Source organism: Leptidea sinapis, chromosome 18 (assembly GCF_905404315.1).
Source record: "Leptidea sinapis chromosome 18, ilLepSina1.1, whole genome shotgun sequence".
In the NCBI taxonomy this organism is placed as follows: domain Eukaryota; kingdom Metazoa; phylum Arthropoda; class Insecta; order Lepidoptera; family Pieridae; genus Leptidea; species Leptidea sinapis.
The window spans coordinates 10,141,187-10,164,430 of record NC_066282.1 but is presented as its reverse complement, the minus strand read 5'-3'; the positions used below and the strand labels follow the sequence as shown (position 1 = coordinate 10,164,430).

The following is a 23,244-nucleotide window of genomic DNA, read 5'->3' as shown; positions in this document are numbered from 1 at the left end:
AAGAAAAATTAAGCTAATAGTAATATTAAGGGCTATTTTATTTATGTCGTATTGCTCTGGAGTAAGCTACAGTCAGGAAAGGGTCTTGCCGTGTAACTTTTCATTACATAAAAAAAGATTCCACTTAGTCCAGTTTCAGAGTTTACTTTATCCAATATACGTAAGAAGAAAATTGCAAAACTTATATGTTTTCCCGTTCAATCTATTTGAATACATAAAAGCCACGAGCGAGCTCTATCTATACACGAACTCTTATGTTGCTGAGAGCGTCAACTAAATAAAATCAAAACGTCGGTACATTTCTCTTTACTTGTAACATATGCAGCCAAAACGAGCACTTTGAAGCTACATACTGAATTATTCAGAATATTCCTTTGAAATGGACTATCAGACGATCAGGAAACTTTCCAGTGCAGTCTTCTATTGAATGAACTTGCAGTATATTAAATATTAAACCGCAATATGATACATGAATGTATTTTAACGTTTAATGTTATAGCAATATTGCCTGTTGGATATAGCAATCATTACAAATAACTCCTGTAATTATTGCTATTGATATTAATATATAACTATTTATATCACTCTTTAGTAATATATTCAATTATATATAGTATTTAGAAAACCAAAACTTTTACAATCATAACATATTTTAAGCTTCAAATCAATCAAAGATAATCAATTAATGATAAATTGTCAAATAAGTTTACACATAGTTAAAAATGGTGTCAGTTTTGGTAATGAGTAATGGAATTGTATTTGTAACATAATTAAAATTTTCAAATATCTTGCCTCAACCTTCCGTGATAGGCAAGTGCCCCAGCGCCGCGGTATTCCATAGATCGGCGCCAGTTTGGCGCACGCGCAGCGTTAATTTTAGCGTATTTATTTTACGTGTATTAATAGATTGGTTATAATTAGGAAGATATAAGAGAATATATAAGAAAACTAATGAAACAAGCTATAAGACATTGCAGAATAAATTATTTTATAAACAAAATGAGAGTTAGAACTTGGTCAGGGCGTAGTGTGCCGAATGACGCTTTCGATTTTGGTGTATATGAAAGATCTAGAGCCAAATGGCACTTCCCAATTTTGAAAGGTCAAATAATAAATATAATACTCACTTACCATATAAAATTGTGTGCAAAAACATGGTGTTTACTAGTGAAAGTAAAAGAATGTGGGTATCATGCTGGTGTTGAGGAGGAATAGCGTGGAGCAGGGGACGCAAAGACTGGTTAGCGTAGTGATTTATTAATAGAATTGTGAATTGTATGAAAGCACACAACAATATTAATTCAAAATTTTCAATGATTTGCTATTATGTGCTTTCAGTATTGGTCACTGTTCAATTGCAACAATGGACAGACAACAACATGATGGTGCTTAGGTTTGAGTACACATGCACAAAATGAATAAGATTTTTTTTTGAATAGACAAACAAACCACGCTTATAGACAACAACAGAAAAAAAATAGTGAGTTTAAATTTGTAGAGATTTAAGTTACACGAAACATACAATGAGTTACGACCTTATGGTCGCGATAGGTAAAATAGAGCTCTTTAAACTGTTCTATGGTTGCGATACAGTGTTTTTATTTTTTGTAATGGATGAATGACACCGATTTATGAATTAAACTTGTTGTGTCACGGATTTTGAACGCCGCGCCGTACCCCTCCAAAAAGATCGATAGTAACTCTATTTATTTTTATTCAAATTCAAATAGTTTTATTCAAAATAGGATATAATATTCAAAATTCCACAGACCTGCGAAGAACGGGCGCAAGAAACTATTTTTTTTTTTTTTATAAAAACATGGTAGCAATGTAAAATTTTACAATGAAAGTTAAATTTAATAGCCTGAGAGCAGTTGCTCCATTCCCAATCTGTGGTTTCATTAAGAAAGTCATAGTTATAGTATGACACACAAACGTTTTTTTTTTAATTCTTTTGAATATCGTAATACATTCGTTTTGAACATTGTCTGGGATCTCATTGTAAAAGCATATACAACACCCCACAATGGACTTACGACCTCGACTTGGCCGAGTAGTAGGCATTATAAATTTCTAACAAATTCACTTATGTGCTTATGTACATACATAACATTATCAAGAATATATTGAAAAGCAACAGTCAAGGTGTTTATTTCTTTAAATTTTACTCTCAATGACCAAGGTCATAAATAGCCCTCTTCTGCAGCACAACGATGGTATTAGGGGTTAAGGTATGAAATTGCCGATTTGTACTGAAAAATTGAAATTAATTTTTTTTTTATTTAACATATTTATTTAATAAAAATATTTACCATTACTATCTATACATTGCTGCCATTTAACAGGATAGGAGTCATCAAGCCTTTGCAATAGAACTCTGGTGATCTAGATTCGACAAACTGTGTGAAAGCCTTTTGTACTGACTCCCGAGAGGAAATCTTCTTATCACGTAGAAAATTTTCGTCTTCGATTCATAAGTCGTGGCTGTTTCACTACTAGTTTTGCTATAGTTGTTCGGAGTTTGGCACATTAGACATCTTCTGTTATTTATTGACCAGATCAGAGAAATCTACAGTGAATAGCACCATGTTGACACCACTACACCACTTTTTATTGGTAAACTTTGCTTTAGGACACCTTTGCTCCGTTGGACGTGGGGTCAATCTTTGCATTTTTCGCTTACGTAGGGATTCCACTATATAATATGTATTTATGGAAATGGAGGACAAACGAGCGTACGGTTGCCACATTCTTTTGCAACACCAGAGGAATCACAGGAACGTTGACGGCCTTTAAGGCGCGTACGCCCTGTACGCGCTTTTTTGAAGTTACGCATGTCATATCGTCCCGGAAACACCGCACAAGGAAATTAATTCCACAGCTTCGTAGTACGTGGAAGAAAACTCCTTGAAAACCGCACACTACTTTTAATCGCATAATAGCTCAGATGGGACATTGGGTGATGAAGCAAAAGACCCCGGTTCGAATCCAGATGATTTCTTATTAGCTTTTTTATGTTCAAATTTTGTACATTCTTAAAAATCCGAGCAAGGCTCGGTCGTCCGGATGTTTATTCTAAATAGAGAAGCTGAAATAGTATGTTTCTCACAATATGCAATGTTATTAATACTATTTCTTTTACTTAGCTCAGTTATCTTGTCTATAACTGGAATTAACTTCATGATTAAAGCCTCTAGAAACACATTATATCTAATATGGTAACCAGTGAATCGAAGTAATTCATCTCAATAAACTACGGCAATAATTATTATTATCGCATCAAATGAATCAAAAGCAATTAGTTAAGACTATAACTCATATTACATACAATACATTAAACAAGATCAAATCGCTGGGTGGTAATAAATCTGTGGAATTTCGGTGACCATATCCCCGGGGATATTGCCCGCCATTCGTTTTACTTCCCAACCACTCGCAACTTATAATCGAATAGCTGTTGTGACGATTTTGTCTCCGCAGATAGTCTATCAGAACTGAAGATTATATAATGTTTGAAGTTATACTTCTTTAGGGGCGTTATGAAAAACTGATGAGAGTGAAATTTTAAGATACGCGCGCATCACTTTAACGCAAAAGTAACAGGTTGAAGTTGGTTCCTAAAACCTTCTGACGTTTGCGTCACTCGTTATTTTTTTTGGTTTCTTCATCCATTATTAGGACAGGCAAACGGTTAAAGCCAAACAGTCGTATTCATTATTTAATAATTAGTTGTCAAAGCCATATTTGCCAGATTTTTATAAAAATTGTTTTAACAAAAACGGATTTTTGCTTCGTTAAGCCAAAGAAGAATACCTTCTTGGGTGCATACACGAGTACACACACACTTTTTTTTACCATAGTTTACGTAACTGACATGTTCTTTTGTACTGTTATTTGGTGAAAGTTATGACTTCTTATACAATTAATGAAATGAACTTTATTTATTGTGTCGAATACATTATACATCTTAAATTCGTTGTAGTTGTACGGCTTATTTAAATTAGCATGCAAAAATTTTACTAAAAATTTCTAAAATCCTCACTATAAAATTTTTTGTCGATTAACCATTTAAATAGGAATCCAGTAAATCGTTTTTGTGGTAAGTTTTTTTATTACTAGAGGTAGATGATTGAATAATTTTATACACATTGCGTTGCTACTATTTAGGTATAATGTTGTTCTGGGAGTTTGTATGTGTCGTCGTAACGACTGAAAACTCGACTGATTTGCATGAAATTTTGCTCACAAGATTTTAGTAATATAAAAGACTAGGTAATTTAACATAATTTTTTATTTACCGAAGGAACATGACACTAACTTAAAACATAACAAAAATAAATAATTTTGTTTCCTAAGTATGAGGTGGTACGTTGTATTGGAAACAAGGAATTGTAAAGAAGAATCAGAGAAATAATCTACAATACAATTCAATATATAGTAGTAATAAGTAAAACATAATCAACACCAGGTGAAAAAAATGAAATATTTACGTTTCCTATAATTCATCCCGGAGTATGGTAGCAGAAGGATGAGTTGGGTGTTATAATTAGTTAGAAATATAGAAAAAAAAAATGTAATAAATGTTTTAAAAAAATCTTAAAAATCTGTTATGTTTTGAAAGTTAAGAAAGAACCCTCACTTCTGGGATTAAAACACAAATAAAATTTGAAAACAAAATTTTATGAATGATGCGGGACTCGAACCCACAACTTTCTCGCGTTCCGTGCGAGTTATCTTCTAACTGAGCTAACCATAGTAGACCAGTGCCGAAGCCTTTGAAAATTATAAAAAATGAAACAAAATAATAGTAGGTTCATCCTACCCATTGGAAAAGGACGAGAATAAAACATAAATTAAGGGAAAAATAAATTACGGGCGATCTGAGGTCGGGAAGTGGAAAAGGGGGGGTGTTTTAGGGTAAAAAACGGTTTATCTCGATTTCCGGCAAAAAAAAAGGACTTGTAGTCCTATGGCAAAAAGTTAATTGGCAAAGTTGTAGGTAATATAGAGATCTACAATTTTTGTAATTACACTTTTTTCACCTAACCTCAAAATGTAGGTGAAAAATTCAAAAAAACCAAGTTTTTGGTTTCTTATTTATATCTTTTTCAAAAAAAAATTTTTTTTCTACGAAATTTGGTGAAAACTTACCTTATTATTTCTCAAATACACTGTAATTTATTTGATTTAAAATATTTATTTTTTCGCCTTATTTTAACTTAATATCAAAAAAGCACCCTAATTTTCAATCGAAAATTCTGACGTCAAGATATCAGCTTTTTTCAAAAAGTTTGGGGGATTTTTGTTCGTTGAAATATCTACTTTCTGATGGTGTAAAAAAAAATATATATTACAATTGTTAATGTTTGGAAAATTTCAGGTTGTGGCTTCATCTACAGGATCTACTTTACAGTTGATAACCCCAATATTTGCATATAAGGAAATTGACTCGAGACGTCGCTCTTCTAAACAATTCGTTTATTTTAAGTGATAATCCTCACTTCTGGGATTAATTACACTAATTAAATTTGAAAACAAAATTTATGAAAGCTGCGGGACTCGAACCTGTAACCTCTCGCGTTCCCTTAAAGCAGGTTATCGACTATAAAGTAGATCCTGTAGATTAAGCCACAAAATGAAAGTTGAACAAGACATAAAAGATTTATCAACAATACGTCACTCGAACGGTTGCCTCATTTGGAAGAGCGCTCGCACGGAACGCGAGATGTCACGGGTTCGAGTCCCGCATCGTTCTTAAAACTTGGTTTTCAAATTTTATTTGTGTATTCATCCTAGAAGTGAGGGTTATCACTTTAAAAACATAACAAATTTTTGAGATTTTTTTGAACATCTATTATATTTTAATTTTTCTTCCATATTACTAACTAAAATCTCCACTAAATCTTCTACCATACAACCATACTCCGTGATGAAATCTAGGAAACGTAAATTTTAATTATTTGGACCAGGTGTTGATACTGATCTACTAATTACTACTTTATTATATATTCAAATTTAATTTGCGTACTTGATCCCAGAAGTGAGGGTTATCACATAAAAAAAACAAACAGCTTATACCAACTTTAACCAAAAACGTAATATGTCAACCCATAAGTCGTAATCACAATATTAGAATAATACACATTTTGATTTTATAAAGAAAAATATTGATATAGATTAAACAATATTGATATAAATCCCGTTAACATAATTGAGAACCTTCAATATCAAAACAACCCTTGATAAATTTGATTCATCGGAGATATTGAAACACCACACATAGAGCTACAACAATATTTATGCCAAACTGACTCTTCAATTTAATTGATCCATTTGGGAATATTGTTACACAAATTATTGAAGTAGTTTATTGTCGAGCAATAGTGTTAATCAAGGCTTAGTGTTAACGATACTATTTGATGACATTGTCTGTCGTTTATTTGTATTTGCTGTCGTTTATATGCCAATCTATTTTTATGCGACAAAAAAAGCTGATTTCGAGGGCTGTTATGATATAGATTTCTTAACAATTATCCAAAAAAAATCTAAACTACAATTCATCTAGAATATTAATATTTATAATTATTCAATAAATACTGAACAATATCATAGATACCTATAAATATAATAAGTATTTAATTATTTATTTTATAAGAAGAACATAAACAGAAATACAAAAACACAAATAAAATTTGAAAAACAAAATTTTATGAACGATGCGGGGCTCGAATCCACGACCTCTGGCGTTCCGTGTCAGTGCTCTAACCAAATGACCTAACCGTTCGAGTGACGTATCGTCATAAAATCTTGTATGCTTTGTTAATCTCCTTTCTATACTATATATATAATCTACTTTACAGTTGATAACCTGCTCAACCCCAATATTTGCATATAAGGAAATTGACTTGAGATGTCGCTCTTGTAAATCTAAACAATTTTAATTCTAGAAGTGAGGGTTATCACTTTAAAAACATAACAAATTGTTTAGAAATACAAATACATGGGTAAAAGTGACCTATATAAGATACACAATTGCAACATAAATTATTTTGTTATATCTCAAAGGTTGTAGACAGCGTTTTCGTTGAAAGCTCCGAGTCGGATTATATTTTTCCGAATGTACACAAAATCTATACAAAAACTAAATAAATTATATACTAAAACCTTCCTCGAGAGCCACGCTATCAACAACTAACAACTAGCTAACAACATGAAAATCGGTATAGTAGTTTTTGAGACAGAGAGATGCGGCGGAGGACTTTCATTTATAGTATTAAGTGATATTCATCATGAGCCGGAAGATGTCCACTGCTGGACAAAGGCCTTTCCCAAAGATTTCCACGACGACCGCTCCTGCGCTGCCCTCATCCAACGTATTCCGGTGACCTTGACCAGATCGTCGGCCCATCTTGTGGGGGGCCTACCAACTATGCGGCTTTCGGTTGCCATTTGAGGACTTTACTACCCCAACGGCCATCTGTCCGTCGAACTGTGCCCTGCTCACTGCCACTTCAGTTTCGCAATCATTTGGACTATGTCGGTATCTTAGGTTCTCCTACGGATCTCCTCATTTCTGAACCGATCTCGCAGGGAAACTCCGAGCATAGCCCTCTTCATTGCCCTCTGAGCGACCATGAGCTTTCTCATAAGGCCTATAGTTAGCGACCACTTCTGCTATATATTTAGTGATATATTTAAGGTATACACTGATTTTATTTCAGTGAAGAATTGAGAAGGCATGTGGGGCGGCGGCACCCAGTGCGTGCACGCGTCGTTGCCGCGGGGTTCACAAGCACCCGTCGCTCCAACGCTCAGTGGTGCTATTGCAAGCCGTCGCCCGCCCAGGTATTTATTTCCCTCTTTTAAACGATCTCAAAAAAGGAGCAGTGATCTTAGAAACTTATTTTTGTTTTCACATTACAATGCAGTGCCGCTCAGGATTCATGAAATACCCGAAAATTCTGAGCCGCACTAAACTTGCGCTCGTCACCTTGAGACATAAGATGTTAAGTATCATTTTTCCATAAATTTCACTAACTACGGCACCCTTCATACAGAAACACAGTTATGTTTACACATTACTCCTTAGCAGCAGTAACAAGCGCCGTTTTGGTACCCATACTCTAGCCGGAATCCTGTGCAGAAGAGCCTCCCACTGGTGTTATGTGAGGGTTTCTATCAGAGCCCAATTTTGTACTAACCAACGATGCCTTTGAATTTAAGACATATACCTAGACATATTTTCATTTCGCATCACACAAGCAATTACAAAATATTACATTGCATTTTCGTAATAAAACAAAACAGAAGGGAAAACAAATAAAATCTTACACACCAAAAACGCTTATAAAAACTAAACTAATTATAACCAAACAAAACTAAAAACTAAACTAAATTATTTGATACGAGTACTTTCAATATAATTTTAGTAAAAAATTTAAAAAATAGTAGATTAACGAGTGATGCGAAAATGGGTACCGCTCAGCATATGTTGCAGCAGGTGCTACAACGCTGGTCTTCAGCGGAATCCATTGCGATGCAGCTCGCGACCTGGTTCAGAAACGTTTGAAGATAATTTGAGAAATACCGTACAATAAAACACACACAATCACTCAGAATATCATTTATAATAAAGAGAAACATCGAACAAGTTTTAATAATATTTGTTGTAAATTAATTTATGGATGAAATCAATAGGTATTACTCAGGAAAGCCTTTTACTACGGTCTCTTAAGAGGATAGCGGAGAAAACTATACATTATTTTGTTATTTAAATATGGTATTATTTTACAGAAAACATTTTATGTTCCAGGCCATCCCCTCCATCACCAACTCTGGTTTCTCAAATTGAATCATCGGTTGCTTGTCTTTGGCTACTGACTCCACTATCAGCGGGTACAGCAGTGGTAGCAGTTTTAGTCGCTGTCACTACGAACAACTGGCTCCATACTGTAGAGAATATGCTAAGCCCATCATACAACGGCTCTGGTAAACATGAGCTCGTGGCAAAGCACACAATCTCCGGATTATGGCGAATTTGTCACACAGAACGTAAGTATTTTATATCTTTAGCCGTTACCGAATTGGGCGAATTTTAAAAGGAAATAAATTCATGAAGGAACGTTGGAATTCCAAAAATAAGCCAAACATAAGTAGCCATAAACCATGTAGGATAAATTTCGCATCGAATGGTGGTAGTTTCATGTCGATAATTTTAATACAGGTAGTTTTAGGGGCGAGAAATCGATCTAGCCAGGTTTCTATTTTATTAAAATGTAGTTTTATAGTTTTAGCATTATCAAAAAGAAAATATAAAATATTTAAAAAACAAATGCGCTTTTCTAGCAAACAAAATAGTACAAAATAATTTTGAAATAATATGACGTGTTTGTTGTATATCGATGTAAGTTCTACTTGATTATTTTAATTATAAATGTTATTTTAGAGTGCATGCCTTAAGTTTTTTTGGTATTTTTTTATGAAAATAAGGGACGAAACGAGCAGGACATTCAGCTGATGGTAATACATAAACGCCCTACCCATAACAATGCAGTGCCGCTCAGGATTCTTGAAACTTGCCCAGTTATTTCACTAGCTACGGCGCCCTTCAGACCGAAACACAGTAATGTTTACACATTACTGCTTCACGGCAGAAATAGGCGCCGTTATGGTACCCATAATCTAGCCGGTATCCTGTGCAAAGGCGCCTCCCACTGGCACTACACTTGGTGTCGAGACACTTGGCACAAGGGGCCCAGAGGCGCGGAGAATGTACAAAGTACCACGCGCCTCAATAGGGTTACTAAAAAAACAAGCGCTGGCAACTATTTTCAGCGGATCAGCCTAGCTATCCAACGCGGTAATGGTGCCAGTAGTTATAAGTATTCTTTTAAGTGACTAACTTAAGTGTAAACTAAACAACTAAGACAAAACTCAATTTGCAATCGACGGAGAATAAGCATTTATAGTCATGCTTCTATGAAGCTTCCTGCGCGAAGTTCTGACAATGGCTGTTCGTTTCCTGTACGAGAGAAATGCATTGTAATACCCTTCACAGTTGGCCCACATTGCCTTTAAAGCAAAATGACATGTCAGTTACGCTGGTCAGTGCATTTCCTAAAGTACCTACGTAAGAATGGATTTCATATGTCTTTCAAATGCAGCTGTTTTCTACTAGATTTTCGATTTGGACATAGATCTTGGAAAATCGCTGAATTAAATGCAAGTGTTTTCAATACTAGTAATTTTTGGGTATTGAATCGGATAACATCTATTCGAGTCGACTAAGAATCGAGACATTTCTGTCACACGGCAGTCCTGACTGTCTGTTTTATTAATTTGATAATTACAACGTTATTGTTAGAATCTGTTCTGATTTAGGATTTCTTTATGATTTAAATTTGTGTTTTTACTATTTAATTCGGTCTTCTCAATATACTTAGACTGGCCATAAATAATGTTACAGTTAAAAAAAAACAAAATATTACATTTGAATTTGGAATCTGTCATTTTTATGTGATTGTTCATCAGTTTTCTCATTTTGGCGCCAATACATTGTACAATATTTTGCGATATTAAAATGGAGTGGGGTGATGAAAAGAACCGAATCGCTGTGTTAGCATTATACAAAGTAGGTATGGAGCGAAATGCAACTTTTAAAACTCTCCATACCCTTGGTGTTAGTAAAATGTTTGGGTACCGGGCTATTAATAAGTACAATGAGACCTCCTCTGTTTGTGACAGAAAATGATCTGGCCGTCCACGTAGTGTTCATACAAAAAACGGTGGTCACAGCAGTAATGGGAAGAATTCGAAGAAATCCTGTCCAAAAGCAAAAGATTTTATCTGGGGAGATGAAAATAGTACCCAGAACCATGTTGCGTATATCAAAAGATGACTTAGGACTTGCAACCTATAAGAGAGATTATCAGTTAAGCAATGACCAGTACGGTCATTGCTTAACTGATAATTTAAAAAAGAATAGGATAGTAAAATCGAATCAACTACTGGAGCAGTACGCATAGGGAGGTCACAGAAAAATTTTTTTACGGATGAGAAAATAATTACAATTGAGTAACATTTTAAGAAACAAAGTAACTGTATTTATGCAAAAAGCTCCAGTGGCCTCATGTTTGTTTCCAGTAAAACCTAAACAAAGGAACGGATTTTGAGAGATTACTTCATTGAGTGCAGTTTAATCCAACTTGAGATATAGGATAGTTTTTATTTCGATTTTCCAATATTTGTTTTGTATGGACATATTATTTTCAATGAAATAGTTTACTGACGCAATGTTTGACAGCTGTTCTGCTTTGAAATGTGTAATACCATTGACAAATTCATAAAAAGTAGTACTTTATTTATTATGTACAGAAAACACTGACCTGTATAAATACCACTGGACAGGCTGTTCCATATGATTGACAGCAAATTTGTACCTTTTTGATGCGCCACTCACGAGCGTCCAGAGAACTAATTTTGACGTATAATACAAATGGCTGCGAAGGAACGTACAATACTCTGAAATATTTTTGCATTTTTAATTAATTTCGTTAGTTTCCCATGTTATTTAAACTTCAAGAATCAACGTAATAAGTACAATTTTGTTGTAAAAAGTTTCCCACCATCTATCGATATTTGCTGAGGTTTTCATCACTAGTTTTAGTACCGCAGACTCTCGCTACATGGCCAACAGCGCCAACATGGCTTAACAAAAATTAAAAACCTTAATAAAAACAAAAAGTTATTAAAAGCCAAAGTAAACTTTAGAAAATAATTTTACAATATCGAAACTAAATAAATATAATAGAAAAGTCAGTGTCAAACATTCCTCTAAATAATAATTTCTACTTTTTAGTTTGGCTTGCTATAATATAATTTATTTCTGATTCGGTAGTTTCAAGCTAAGATTAAGGATTGGTCTCCGCTTCGCTACAACTAGATACCGCACTACCTAAGAACAATAGAGTTTTTATTACGGCAACTATTATATACTATATTATGCTTGTGTGGGTGGCATCTTGATACTCAATGGTATCTTTCAAATTTTGTAACATACGCTTCGTGTTATTTTGTACTGAACTTAATAAAATATAAAATAACTTACTTATGATATGTGATCCCAGTGTCTTTCTTATTTATTTGTAATAATATTATTTTCACAAAGTTTTACTACGCAAACCAGCATATTAGCAAAGTTTAATAGAACATGTGGCACGTCAACGTCACACATTGTTCGAGACTGGCTCGAACGTTTTATTCGTTGGGCGTTGTATTCGTTGCCACACTTTGCGACTACACCTGCTGTATTTATTTTATTTTTATTTAACAACTTAAGAAATTTTACAGCTATGTAATAACTATTTATTGTGTATAGTCGCTTAAGTAAGTAAAAGTTAACAAAGTTAAAAGTTTTTATTTACCTGACCTGACCTGACTCTATCTAGTTGGAGCGCAGCAGTGACCAATCCTTGATCTAAGGTATTGAGTTATAAAATTATATTTATTGAAGTAGGCGTTACTTTGCGTTAATCCATAATTATTCAAATGATTTCAGTTTTCTTTGGTGTTAATTCCGCCAATATTTGTCTTTAAACAATTCGACACGTATTTCGCCTCTACACGAGGCATCCTCAGGACTTGTTGACTCGCCAAAATCTGGCACGAGACTCGTGACAGAATTATAATAATATTATTATGTCTTATATAAGTATTTTCTAATTTCAGCTGGGAGTAAGGAATATAGGTGTTTAGACATACCTTATTTCCCTTTGTCGCAGTACCAGCCAGACAACAGTGATTCCACAACTGCCATACCATGTAAGTTTTTCATTAATAATATGATATGTATTTATCAAAATACACATTGTATTTTTAACATAACAGATTAAATCTAAAGTGTTACAAATATATAGTAAAGAAAGAAAACAATCGAAATTATAAAACTATGTATCTTATTTTATAGAGCTTACAGGGATCATACTCATTTACCAATGGGAGGCTCCTTTGAACAGGATGCCGGCTAGATTAAGGGTACACAACGACGCCTATTTCTCCCTTAAAGCAGTAATGTATAAACATTACTGTGTTTTGGTCTAAAAGGTGCCGTAGCTAGTGAAATTACTGGTCAAATGAGACTTAACATCTTATGTCTCAAGGTTACGAGTGCAATTGTAGTGCCGCTTTTCAAGAATCCTGAGCGGCACTGCATTGTAATGGGTAGGGCGCATCAATTATCATATATTATAGCATCAGCTGAACGTCCTGATCGCTTCATCAATTATTTTCATAAAAAAAAATTATGTGGATGGAATTTTGCATTTAGTTCATGTCTCGTGCTAGAATTTGGGTGTTGGTGCTAACCTGAACAACTCCTCTAAGCAATCCCCGTAATATATCCAGTAGAAGATAGACTAGACTACGATCTCTATTCGCTAGCTATCTAGAAGTAGATATTTATCTGTGATATTGACTTAAATGAACCCACATGTGAGCAAATATACTTTAATACCGAACAAGTCCAAAAACAGCTTGGGTAAATCTTTTCTTTTATAAAGTACTAGTTTAGTTTATTGTAAATAGTAGTTAAGTATGTAGGAACATAATTAAATGTTTTTTTTTAGCGCAATAACTTGCCATCAAACTGTGAAAGTTTAGCAGGATAAATAGTATTATCGTAAAAGTGTAATTATAAAATTAAAAAGCCTTAAAAAATAATTTGTTAAAAATTTAAAAGTTTTAGAAATGTATTTTATTATTATTTTTTAAACTATAGAAACATAATAAAAACAAAAAAATTAAAATTCACAATTATTCAAATTAATTGAGATGTGTATGTACCAGGTTTAATTTATTAATTTATCTTAAAAATTAATAATGTAATAATGTTATATAACGCTATAATAATGTTATATATTTTCCCCCTTATTCATAATAGTCTGCTAACTTAAAGCATTGCTAATTCTCACTCTATCTTCTTCTATTGACCTAAGTCAGAATGAGAAAAAACACTCCTTAGCGGCTGTTTAAAGTTAGCGTACCATTATGAATAAGGGGTTAAAATATAAATATGTTAATTAGCATGTCAGTTTATCATATTGTTTTTATTTTAATAGGATCTCTCAACGAGTTAAATCCTGAAATAAAAAGTGTAATTATTAAATTTAAATATTGAGGTATTATATGGGCGGTTACTCAACAGTTCCCATCACGTGAACACATCTGCTCCCTGATATACAGGATGGCCGAGAAGTTGACGTCGAAAGCTACAATTAGAAAGCCTCATGGTGATGAGAATCCGAATCACCCCTATGTATGTTCTACGGTTTTGCGTAGTTTAGGAGATAATAATTTTATTCCCCTTTTATCCGCTTTTTTTGCCTTATGGTTTAGGACTTTTTTCAATTTTTTTTGAACACTTTTAGTTAATTTTATTGTTAATAATTATTAACTACAGTTGCAATAACCACATAAGAAACTATGAATAGTTTGGACAATGCGGAACTAGTTTAGAATTGAGTTGTAAGTTCAAGATAACTGCTCCAGCTAATTTCATGAAAATGTTCAAGATATCAAAAAAAAATGTTTTTTTCTAAAGACTATTTCTATGGCTTCTAACTATTTTTAAAAACTTCCCAGAACATTGGCCAGTAAAATGAGCCAAATTCAAATTTTAGCTTTGGAGGTCAACTTCTCGGCCACCCAGTATAACAATTATACTAATATCATTTATTTCAGGCCATATATAGCCCATATAATGTTAGTGAAATCTTAGACCACTTTAATTTTAACAGCCAATGTCTATTCATTACATTATAAAAACATCAAAACTATTCACTAGATTTAAAATAATATTGGCACTTTTACTAATGCGGTCTCTAATAGAAAAATATGTTTTCTAATAATTACTGCAAAAAATCATTTGCCATAAACATTCTAAATGAGTTAAAATATTGAACTGTTAGGATGTTCATTCCCGTACGCTTATAATTAACCCAGAGATTGCTTGAATAAAAAGGCTGACAATATGAGTCAAACAAAAGCTTTTTAACATCTTTACTGCACAGCTTGAATGTTCTTATAATCAATCATATTAGATCTAACAGATTTGTAAAACAATTAAAATGTAAATCTTGACTTAAAAGAGTGGCAATGAGTTTGTTGCTACTTCTTCTCATTAGCTCAACCCTTTACGAAGTAGCGGTAAATTCAAAAAGAAACAATATTTTTATTTTATTTTTGTCATACATAAGTGTCATTTCCGTGACCTACATGAATAAAGTGTTTTTGAATTTGAATTTGAATTTAAACTTCGTTATACAACTGATTATAGTCTCGTGCCAGATTTTGGCGAGACAACACGTCCTGAGGATGCCTCGTGTAGAGGCGAAACACGTGTCGAATTGTTTTAAAAACAAATATTAGCGGAATTGACACTAAAGAAAACTTAAATCATTTGTATAATTATGGATTTCCGCAAAGAAACGCCTAATTCAATAAATTTAGCTAAACTTTTAGCCTTTCTCTCTCTATTATTTATCTGTTATATAAATCCTTAATTATTATAATCATGGCACCCGTTCGATGACATCAGGAAAACTTAAAGTACCTAGAGTAAACAATTACTTTGGCGATAAAACTTTAAAGAAGTAAATAGCATATCTGCTTAATAGTTTGCCAGAGGACATGCGACGGGAACCAAACAAAAATAAATTTAAAAAACGATTGAAATATTATTTATTGCTGCAGTAACATTTGTAAAATATGTTTCAAGGTTTATTTTATTCGCTCGATCCTGTAGACAAACTGTGTAAACAGTTTTGCAGGACTTTGTATTATTTTAAGAAGAAACTGTATGTATGTAGTAAATAAATAAATAAAAATAAAGTCATATTTACTTTAGAAATAATCACAATGCTTGATAACATCTGAATTTAACCTTACGACGGGATTTTTATCATAAAACGTAATATTAAAGGGCATAATCAATGAAAACTTAGTTAACTAATCACTCACTGTTCCACAAATATTAACCAATACTTAAACCACTTGACCCTAAACCTTGATTTCAGCTGGCTCCAATTGCCAATACTTTCAAAGATCTTTATAATTAATATAAGTGTAGGTTTACCTCCGAATTTCAGTTGTTTTATATCGAAACAAGTAATTTTACCTTTTTTTTTAAATCATAATATATTTCCCTAGTTCGAAACTGGCATTTAAGATGATTAAATATTAATCAGGCTGGTATAGTGGGGTGAAAATACCTAGGATAAATTATGCATTTAGCCTTTGCATAATTGCAAGCAATAACTAAGAAAAATATTACTTTTTGATACACTGGCATCAAGTAACGTATACGAGGGCGGTTTAATATTTAATAGTAAGAGTGGGGTAATTACAAATTTATTGCAACCAAAAAAAAATGTACCTGACTGATAAGCTGAAATATAGATTAGATTAAAAAAATAAAATAATAAGGATTTCTTATGTTTTTTTTAGAAGTGGAAGTCCTTTTTCTAGAAATTGTCATAGCCAAAATGATAACACCAGGAACAAACAAATACTTATAATGCCTACTACTCGGCTAAGTCGAGTAAGTATGTCTTTTCCGGAGCGTTGTATATGCTTTTACAACGAGAACCCAGATAATATTCAATACAAAGTATGTATTACGAAATTCAAAAGAATTGTTATTACACGTTTTTGGTAAAGGTGATTCACACTGATTGGGAATAGTGCGACCGCCAAAAGAGTATTAAATAAAAAAAATTACTGTACGACTTAACTATATTTTTATTAAAAAAAAAAGAAGCCCCGTTCTTCTTCTTCTTCTTCCCCGGTCTGAGGCATGCCTTTTGGTATGGGTAGTATTTTTTGACTTTCAATAAGTGATTTTATATCTTATTTTTAATAAAAATATTTTTTGAATTTTAATTTTCTTTCAGTTCGTTGGAGTTTGTTGTTAAGAATTGCGTACGATTAAACAAACAATAATTGTATTGTACTATTTTATATTATCTATTGTATTTGCTTTTTATAGAAACCTTTAATCTTGTTGTTGCATAAGTACAGACTTGTACATGTCATCAAAGGACGACACAAACCAGCTCATGTCCATTTTTGTTAACATGTTTATTTATTTTTTCAGATATAGTAAAACGATCAGCGATTCCACTTCTTCTGGCTGTGTTTACTCAAGGAGTTGGGGCTCTTTGCTGCATTCTCGGACATTGTGTCAAAGGCAGAAGACTGTACACCTTCATTGCGGGGGTGCTTTTCATAATCTCTGGTAAGTCTATATAGATTAAGAGTTGTTAAGCATTTTGTAAAATAATTTTTCATTTACGAAGGATAGTTCTTAATAGCTGGTTCTTTTCCAAAATATACGACCACTTCCACCATTTACAAGCGAAAACAATCAAATAGATGTACCCTTCTGTATTAAGTATTTTTAATGCTAACATAACTGTATGCACTTGTTGTAATAATAATTTTAAACTCTCAACAATAACGACTTGATGGCCCAGTAGACTACTAATACGTTTAAATTATCAATGCAAGCAATTCGGTCACCCAAGTGTGGTTAGCGAGCACGGGGTACTAAATCATCATTCGTCAGTCACTTACTATCAATATCTTATCTCTTTGAACGAGCAATTCTTGTATATACCTATATATAAATTGCTCCAACGATTTTCATAAAATTTAGTATACAAGGGATTTTGTAGTTGATAAATCGATCCAGCTACGTTTCCATTTAAAAAAATGTAGTTTTATCCGTGTTTTAATGAGAAACAGCTACAATAACATTAGAATACAAAGATAAATTTCGCCAATATATACAAGACTGTAATAGCTCTGACGGGATATTGGGTGATCTGGAGAGCAGAAGACCCCGGTTTGAATCCAGATGTCCTAATATTTGTTCAAGTTTTGTACATTCTTAAAATATCCGAGCAAGGCTCGGTCTGACAGAGACATGGCACAGACATAATATCATAGTAATCTAAAAGTGTTTACCCTATATTAATACCAATGTTTAATGTTACTGGCCAATAACTAAGCAGGCTTACGTAAGCGTAATGCTGCTAAAACATTGTCGTCTAAACACTAATGCATCATTGTTTGTTGCAGGTCTGATAATGTTGACTGGGATCGTAATGTACATATCGGTATTCAAATCACAGCTTGGCCATAAACTACGCTACATGACCTTCTTTGATACACCACGCATGTCATACAGTTACGGCTATTCTTTTGGTCTGTACGTTGGAGGATTCATCGCAGCTGAATTAGCTGGGACATCGGCTATATACCTCTTTATTCAATGGTATCAGAAAGATTGGATTACTGAGCTATCAGAGAAGGCTAAAGCTGATTGCCGCGCTTGGGATCGCGAATATGCCCTATCTGATTTTCATGAGAGAGACTCGACAATTTTAGAACGGCGTATGCTGAAAAGAGATACAACATATCCACCACTTGGATCGTCAACGGCGACACCGAGAGAGCGACGAAGATTCGTTTACGATGGAGATGAATCACCACATTGTTCTGTTCATAAAAACAGAAGAATTAATTTGAGTACTGCCTCGCTGAAGGATCTGTCGTCGTCAACATTGTACGGTTTCCCAGCAGGGCCACGACCAACAGCATGTGATAATTATTTCGAGGAATTCAAAGAGGTCCCGCAGAGTGCAAATACATTGAGCGGCTTAAGGAGTGCGTCTATTTTTCAATCGCAAGTTTCTGTAGCTAGCGGGAGATTTCTTGGTACAGCAGAGGTAGACCCTCCTCCGTCGCGTGAAGAAGAACTGGTAACATTTGGTGTTGGCAACAGGACATTGAATGAAGCCAAACAAACACGTCGTGACCGTGCCGTTGGTACGATGCCTTGTAAAAGAACAACTCCAGTTTGACTCTTAAGAAAGGGTGTCTTCCCTTAAAAGCATATCGATAAGGAAACAGTGACGTTCCATATATATATAAAATATCTTTAAGTGTACTGAGGCGGCTTGCATACCGTTTTATATGAATAACAATTATTTTATTTTATTAAATTGCGTGTTTTAGAGCACTGAACAGAAGTGGAGTCGCGAGGTTAATACTATTAAATTCAACTCTTTTGTACGTCTCATAAGCGAAGCGTTTGAGGTAGTGTTCTACTCTCGACATGTCAAAAAAAGTTTTCTCGAAACTGAAATTATTTTTTTATTACACATACAGTTTGAAAATAAAATATATTTCATAAACACATATTCAGTTCAACATTGTAAATAATTATATTAAGAATAATCTTTTCTGAACGCCCATATATAGGTGTGTGGCAGGGAAATTGGTAGAAAAAATTTTAGTACAGTCATAATTTTTTTTATTATCTAAAGTAACACTGTGGACCTTCTAAATTGAGCTTGATTCTTATGAGCATTCAATTCCCTGATATTTTATTTTTATTTATAATTATTATAAAAAATATCACCTAATCGGTCCAGCCGTTTACGAGAAGTTCACTTTGTTAGTGACACACAGGCAGAAAAATAATTTACATTTATCAGTCTGTGTATGAGATTGTTGTTTTATAAGACGGCAGAAAAACGGGCAAAGGGCTTTATGGGAAATGGATATCCGCAACACCAGGGTCTTGAAACCTGATGCTTTGCCTTTAAGGTGGAAGTATGCTCTATGCTCGATGGTCCCTAAAGGCCGTTCCCAATATTCAGTCGATCTCTTACTTGAGATAAAAATCGTAACTATCGTTGACTTTTCTGTCCCAATAAACTTATCGACGGTAACTCACCTTATCCGTACACGCTGTCTGTCAATGGGAGGACATATAGCTTACCAGCGATAGAAGTTTGTATGGAAAATGCAATTCACGAGTCCCAATATAAGGCGATAAAAATGACTTATCGCCGGGTATATGGGACAGCTTCCGTCTACTTTCAGTAATTAGCTGTCATTCTTGTCATTTATCTCTATCTGTAGATTGTATATTGGGAACGGCCGAAAAGTAGTATCTATATCTATCGTTTTGGGATAACAGCAGCCGGTAATTGATTCCACATAGTGGCTGTACGAGGCTTTTGAAGATGGTTTTCCACTGAATACTCTCCCGATATATGGGGTAGAAGATGTATGGAGATTAGGTTATTTAATTAGTTAGGTGACAATGGAATTGGCCATGCGTAGCATGCTGTCTATAAAAAAAATGGTCTCCGCTGCACTCCAACTAGATACCGCACTACCTAAGAAAAATCGCTTTTTTATTACGGCAACTATTAGATGCTTGTTCGCGTGGCATCTTTCAAATTTTGTAATACGCTTCGTAATATTTTACATTGAAATTAATAAAATACAAAATACTTAGTGATGATATGTGATCCCAGTGTCTTTCTAAATTCTTTTAGTATTATTTTTACAAAGTCTTACTACGCAACCCGGCGTTTTAATTTCAATTATTAGCAAAGTTTAATAGATTATGTGGCACGTCAACTCGAGTACTCGAGCACGGTAGCTCGAGTTAGCCCACTTGGGCGTTGTATTAGTTGCCACACTTTGCGATTACGCCTGCGATATCTAGTTGGAGCGCAGCGGAGACCAATCTTTAATCTAAGTTTGTATGTATATAATTGTAGTAGTAAATTTGTGTTGTGTATATATAAATAGTTAGATAAGTAATACAAAAATTTAAGTTATATTATTATGATTGTTATTAAATATATTGAAAAGTATATGTTACATTTTAAATTTTTTTACATAGTCATCACCATAGATCAGATAAAAGACATTATAATGGCCATCACGCTTAATTTGTATAGGAACACGTCTGAACAGGTTGATCTGTTCTGTGGTCATCACCGTCAGTTATATAATATATATTTATAGATACGATTGGGATACATCACTTAATTTATTATATAGTTAAAATTAATATTGTTACTTATTATAGGCTCAGTACTGTTTGTTATCATTTTGAGGAGCGGTTTTAAGTCCATTTTTTTGCTTAATTATAAAACTTGAAACAAAAAAAATACCGACGAATTGAGAACCTCCTCCTTTTTTGAAGTCGCTTAAAAATCAGGCAAACAAGGCAGTTACCAGACTGTCTACCAGTAGGAGGCTCTTTTGCACAGGATGCCGGCTAGAGTATTGGTACCACAACATAACTTTGTTTCGGTCTGAAGGGCGCCGTAGCTAGTGAAATTACGGGGCAAATGAGACTAAACATCTGACGTTTCAAGGTGACGAGCGCAATTGTAGTGCCGCTCAGAGTTTTTGGGTTTTTCGAGAGTCCCGAGCGGCACTGCATTGTAAATTGGGCAAGGCGAATCAATTTTCATCAGCTGAATGTCCCGCTCGTCTCGTTCCTTATTTTAAAAAAAAAGTGTAAGACCCATTTTACCTTAGAACACATGAGGAACTCCTTCAGTTGTTTAAACAGTCACAAATATTCAATTTAGCAGTATCGACATTATTTTTTGGTCAATAATACCTTTGAATACAAATTAGGATTTTGCGCAAGAAAAATTTAAATCGAAAATTTAAATTTAATTCTGTTCATATTGGCACGGGCACTTTTTATAATTTTGTAAAATATTGGCTAAGGTTGGATTGAACTCCATAAATAACTCCCCGATTTAAGTTCTACACTCATTTTTACACGCTTTTTATTAGCTTCACCTGAATTTATGTGTGTTTGTAACCGACTCATTTGGGTGCGATTATGACCCACTTTAAACGGCCATATCGTTCAAACTTCGTAGATTTATCGAGGACCGATGACATACATTAATTTGATAAAATTATTCCATTTTTCAATTTGCAAAATAAGATATCTGTTAATTTATATAATGTTTTCATCTAATCTATCTATCATGTTGATAAGGCAGGAATTGATGTTCATTATAAATTTCAAACGTTATCTTTCCAACCAAAGCATGTTTTTTAGTTTTCTTAAACTATTTTTATTTACATTATTGATAGTTATGCAAGCCGCTTATTTATATTATAAAAATAATAATAATGACTGTCAAATTTATAAACATTATATCTACCAATTACTAAAATATGTTGTTTAATTGTTATTTCTTGAATAAACACTGCCATTTTTGTGTAACCTTTAAGAATTATTTTCATTCATCATCATCATCCGGAAGACGTCCACTGCTGGACAAAGGCCTCCCCAAAGATTTCCACTACGATCGGTCCTGCGCTGCCCTCATCCAACGTGTTCCGGCGATCTTGACCAGATCGTCGGTCCATCATGTGGGGGGCCTACCAACACTGCGTCTTCCGGTACGTGGTTGCCATTGGAGGACTTTACTGCCAATCAATCTATGTGCTCCTCCTACTGCTACTTCAGTTTCTTAATCTTTTGGGCTATGTCGGTGACTTTGGTTCTACTATGGATCTCTTTATTTCTGATTCGATTATTTTCATCAACATGCAAAAATGATATTTTTCATTTTACACTATTAAACACATTTTACCTTATTGCACCTCTCAATACGTCTTTGAAACAACTCATACAGCTCAGTGGTTAGTCACGTTAGTGTAGGAAGAAACATTTATAATATTTAAGTAAGTATATTGTATTAAATATATCGTTGTCTTGTACCCATACTATAGGCTATGCCCAGTTTTGGGCAAGATAATTTGTGTATGCATATTATATAATAATATAAAAAAGCATTCTGCACCTAAAATAAATTTTCGCTTTGCAAAACATTTTAATAGATGCTTTTCTTAACACAACATTTAATTTTTGAGCATTCACCACCTCCTTCTTCGTATGCATGAGCATACCATCGCAGACATAGGCTGGATATTATCACTCACGTAAAAACCTAAGTGCCTACCCACAAAACACCACCTGAGGGTATCTTTGGCGTGGAGTGGCGTAAGTCATTACTGGTGGTCAGGGAGAGAGAGGTGCCAGCGCCACTCGCTTGGGAGAATCTGCTGGGATGTAGCACAGAAGGTGCTATATAATTGGGACTAGTGACATCAGAAGGATGATTATATATATATATTATATATATTATAAGAGGCGATCCAGGTCAGATGAGAGATGATTAGGGGGATTGGTGAGGTCATTTCTGAGCCTCCTGACTTGGTAACCGAAAGGGGGGGCGGGGTATAATCCTCTGCCTCCTTAATCAGGGGATGGGGGTGATTGTCTGAGGAATTGAAGTAAGTTTCAGACAATCACTTAATGTCTTGTTGGATGGTGGGGAGCTCTTA

General features: G+C 34.0%; 1 protein-coding gene across 2 annotated transcripts in view; it reads left to right on the top strand.

Moving 5' to 3' along the window:
* The window catches only part of LOC126969567 (uncharacterized), a 90,799-nt gene extending 68,809 nt beyond the window's left edge, over positions 1 to 21,990 (top strand). For both annotated transcript variants that reach the window (XM_050815094.1, XM_050815095.1), the window contains exons 2-6: positions 7,722 to 7,845; positions 8,813 to 9,051; positions 12,727 to 12,819; positions 17,150 to 17,290; positions 18,136 to 21,990. In XM_050815094.1, coding sequence (XP_050671051.1) covers positions 7,739 to 7,845; positions 8,813 to 9,051; positions 12,727 to 12,819; positions 17,150 to 17,290; positions 18,136 to 18,920 — 1,365 coding nt within the window. In that variant the 5' untranslated portion in view covers positions 7,722 to 7,738 and the 3' untranslated portion in view covers positions 18,921 to 21,990. The remainder of the gene's footprint in view (positions 1 to 7,721; positions 7,846 to 8,812; positions 9,052 to 12,726; positions 12,820 to 17,149; positions 17,291 to 18,135) is intronic.
* Positions 21,991 to 23,244: the final 1,254 nt, after the last annotated feature.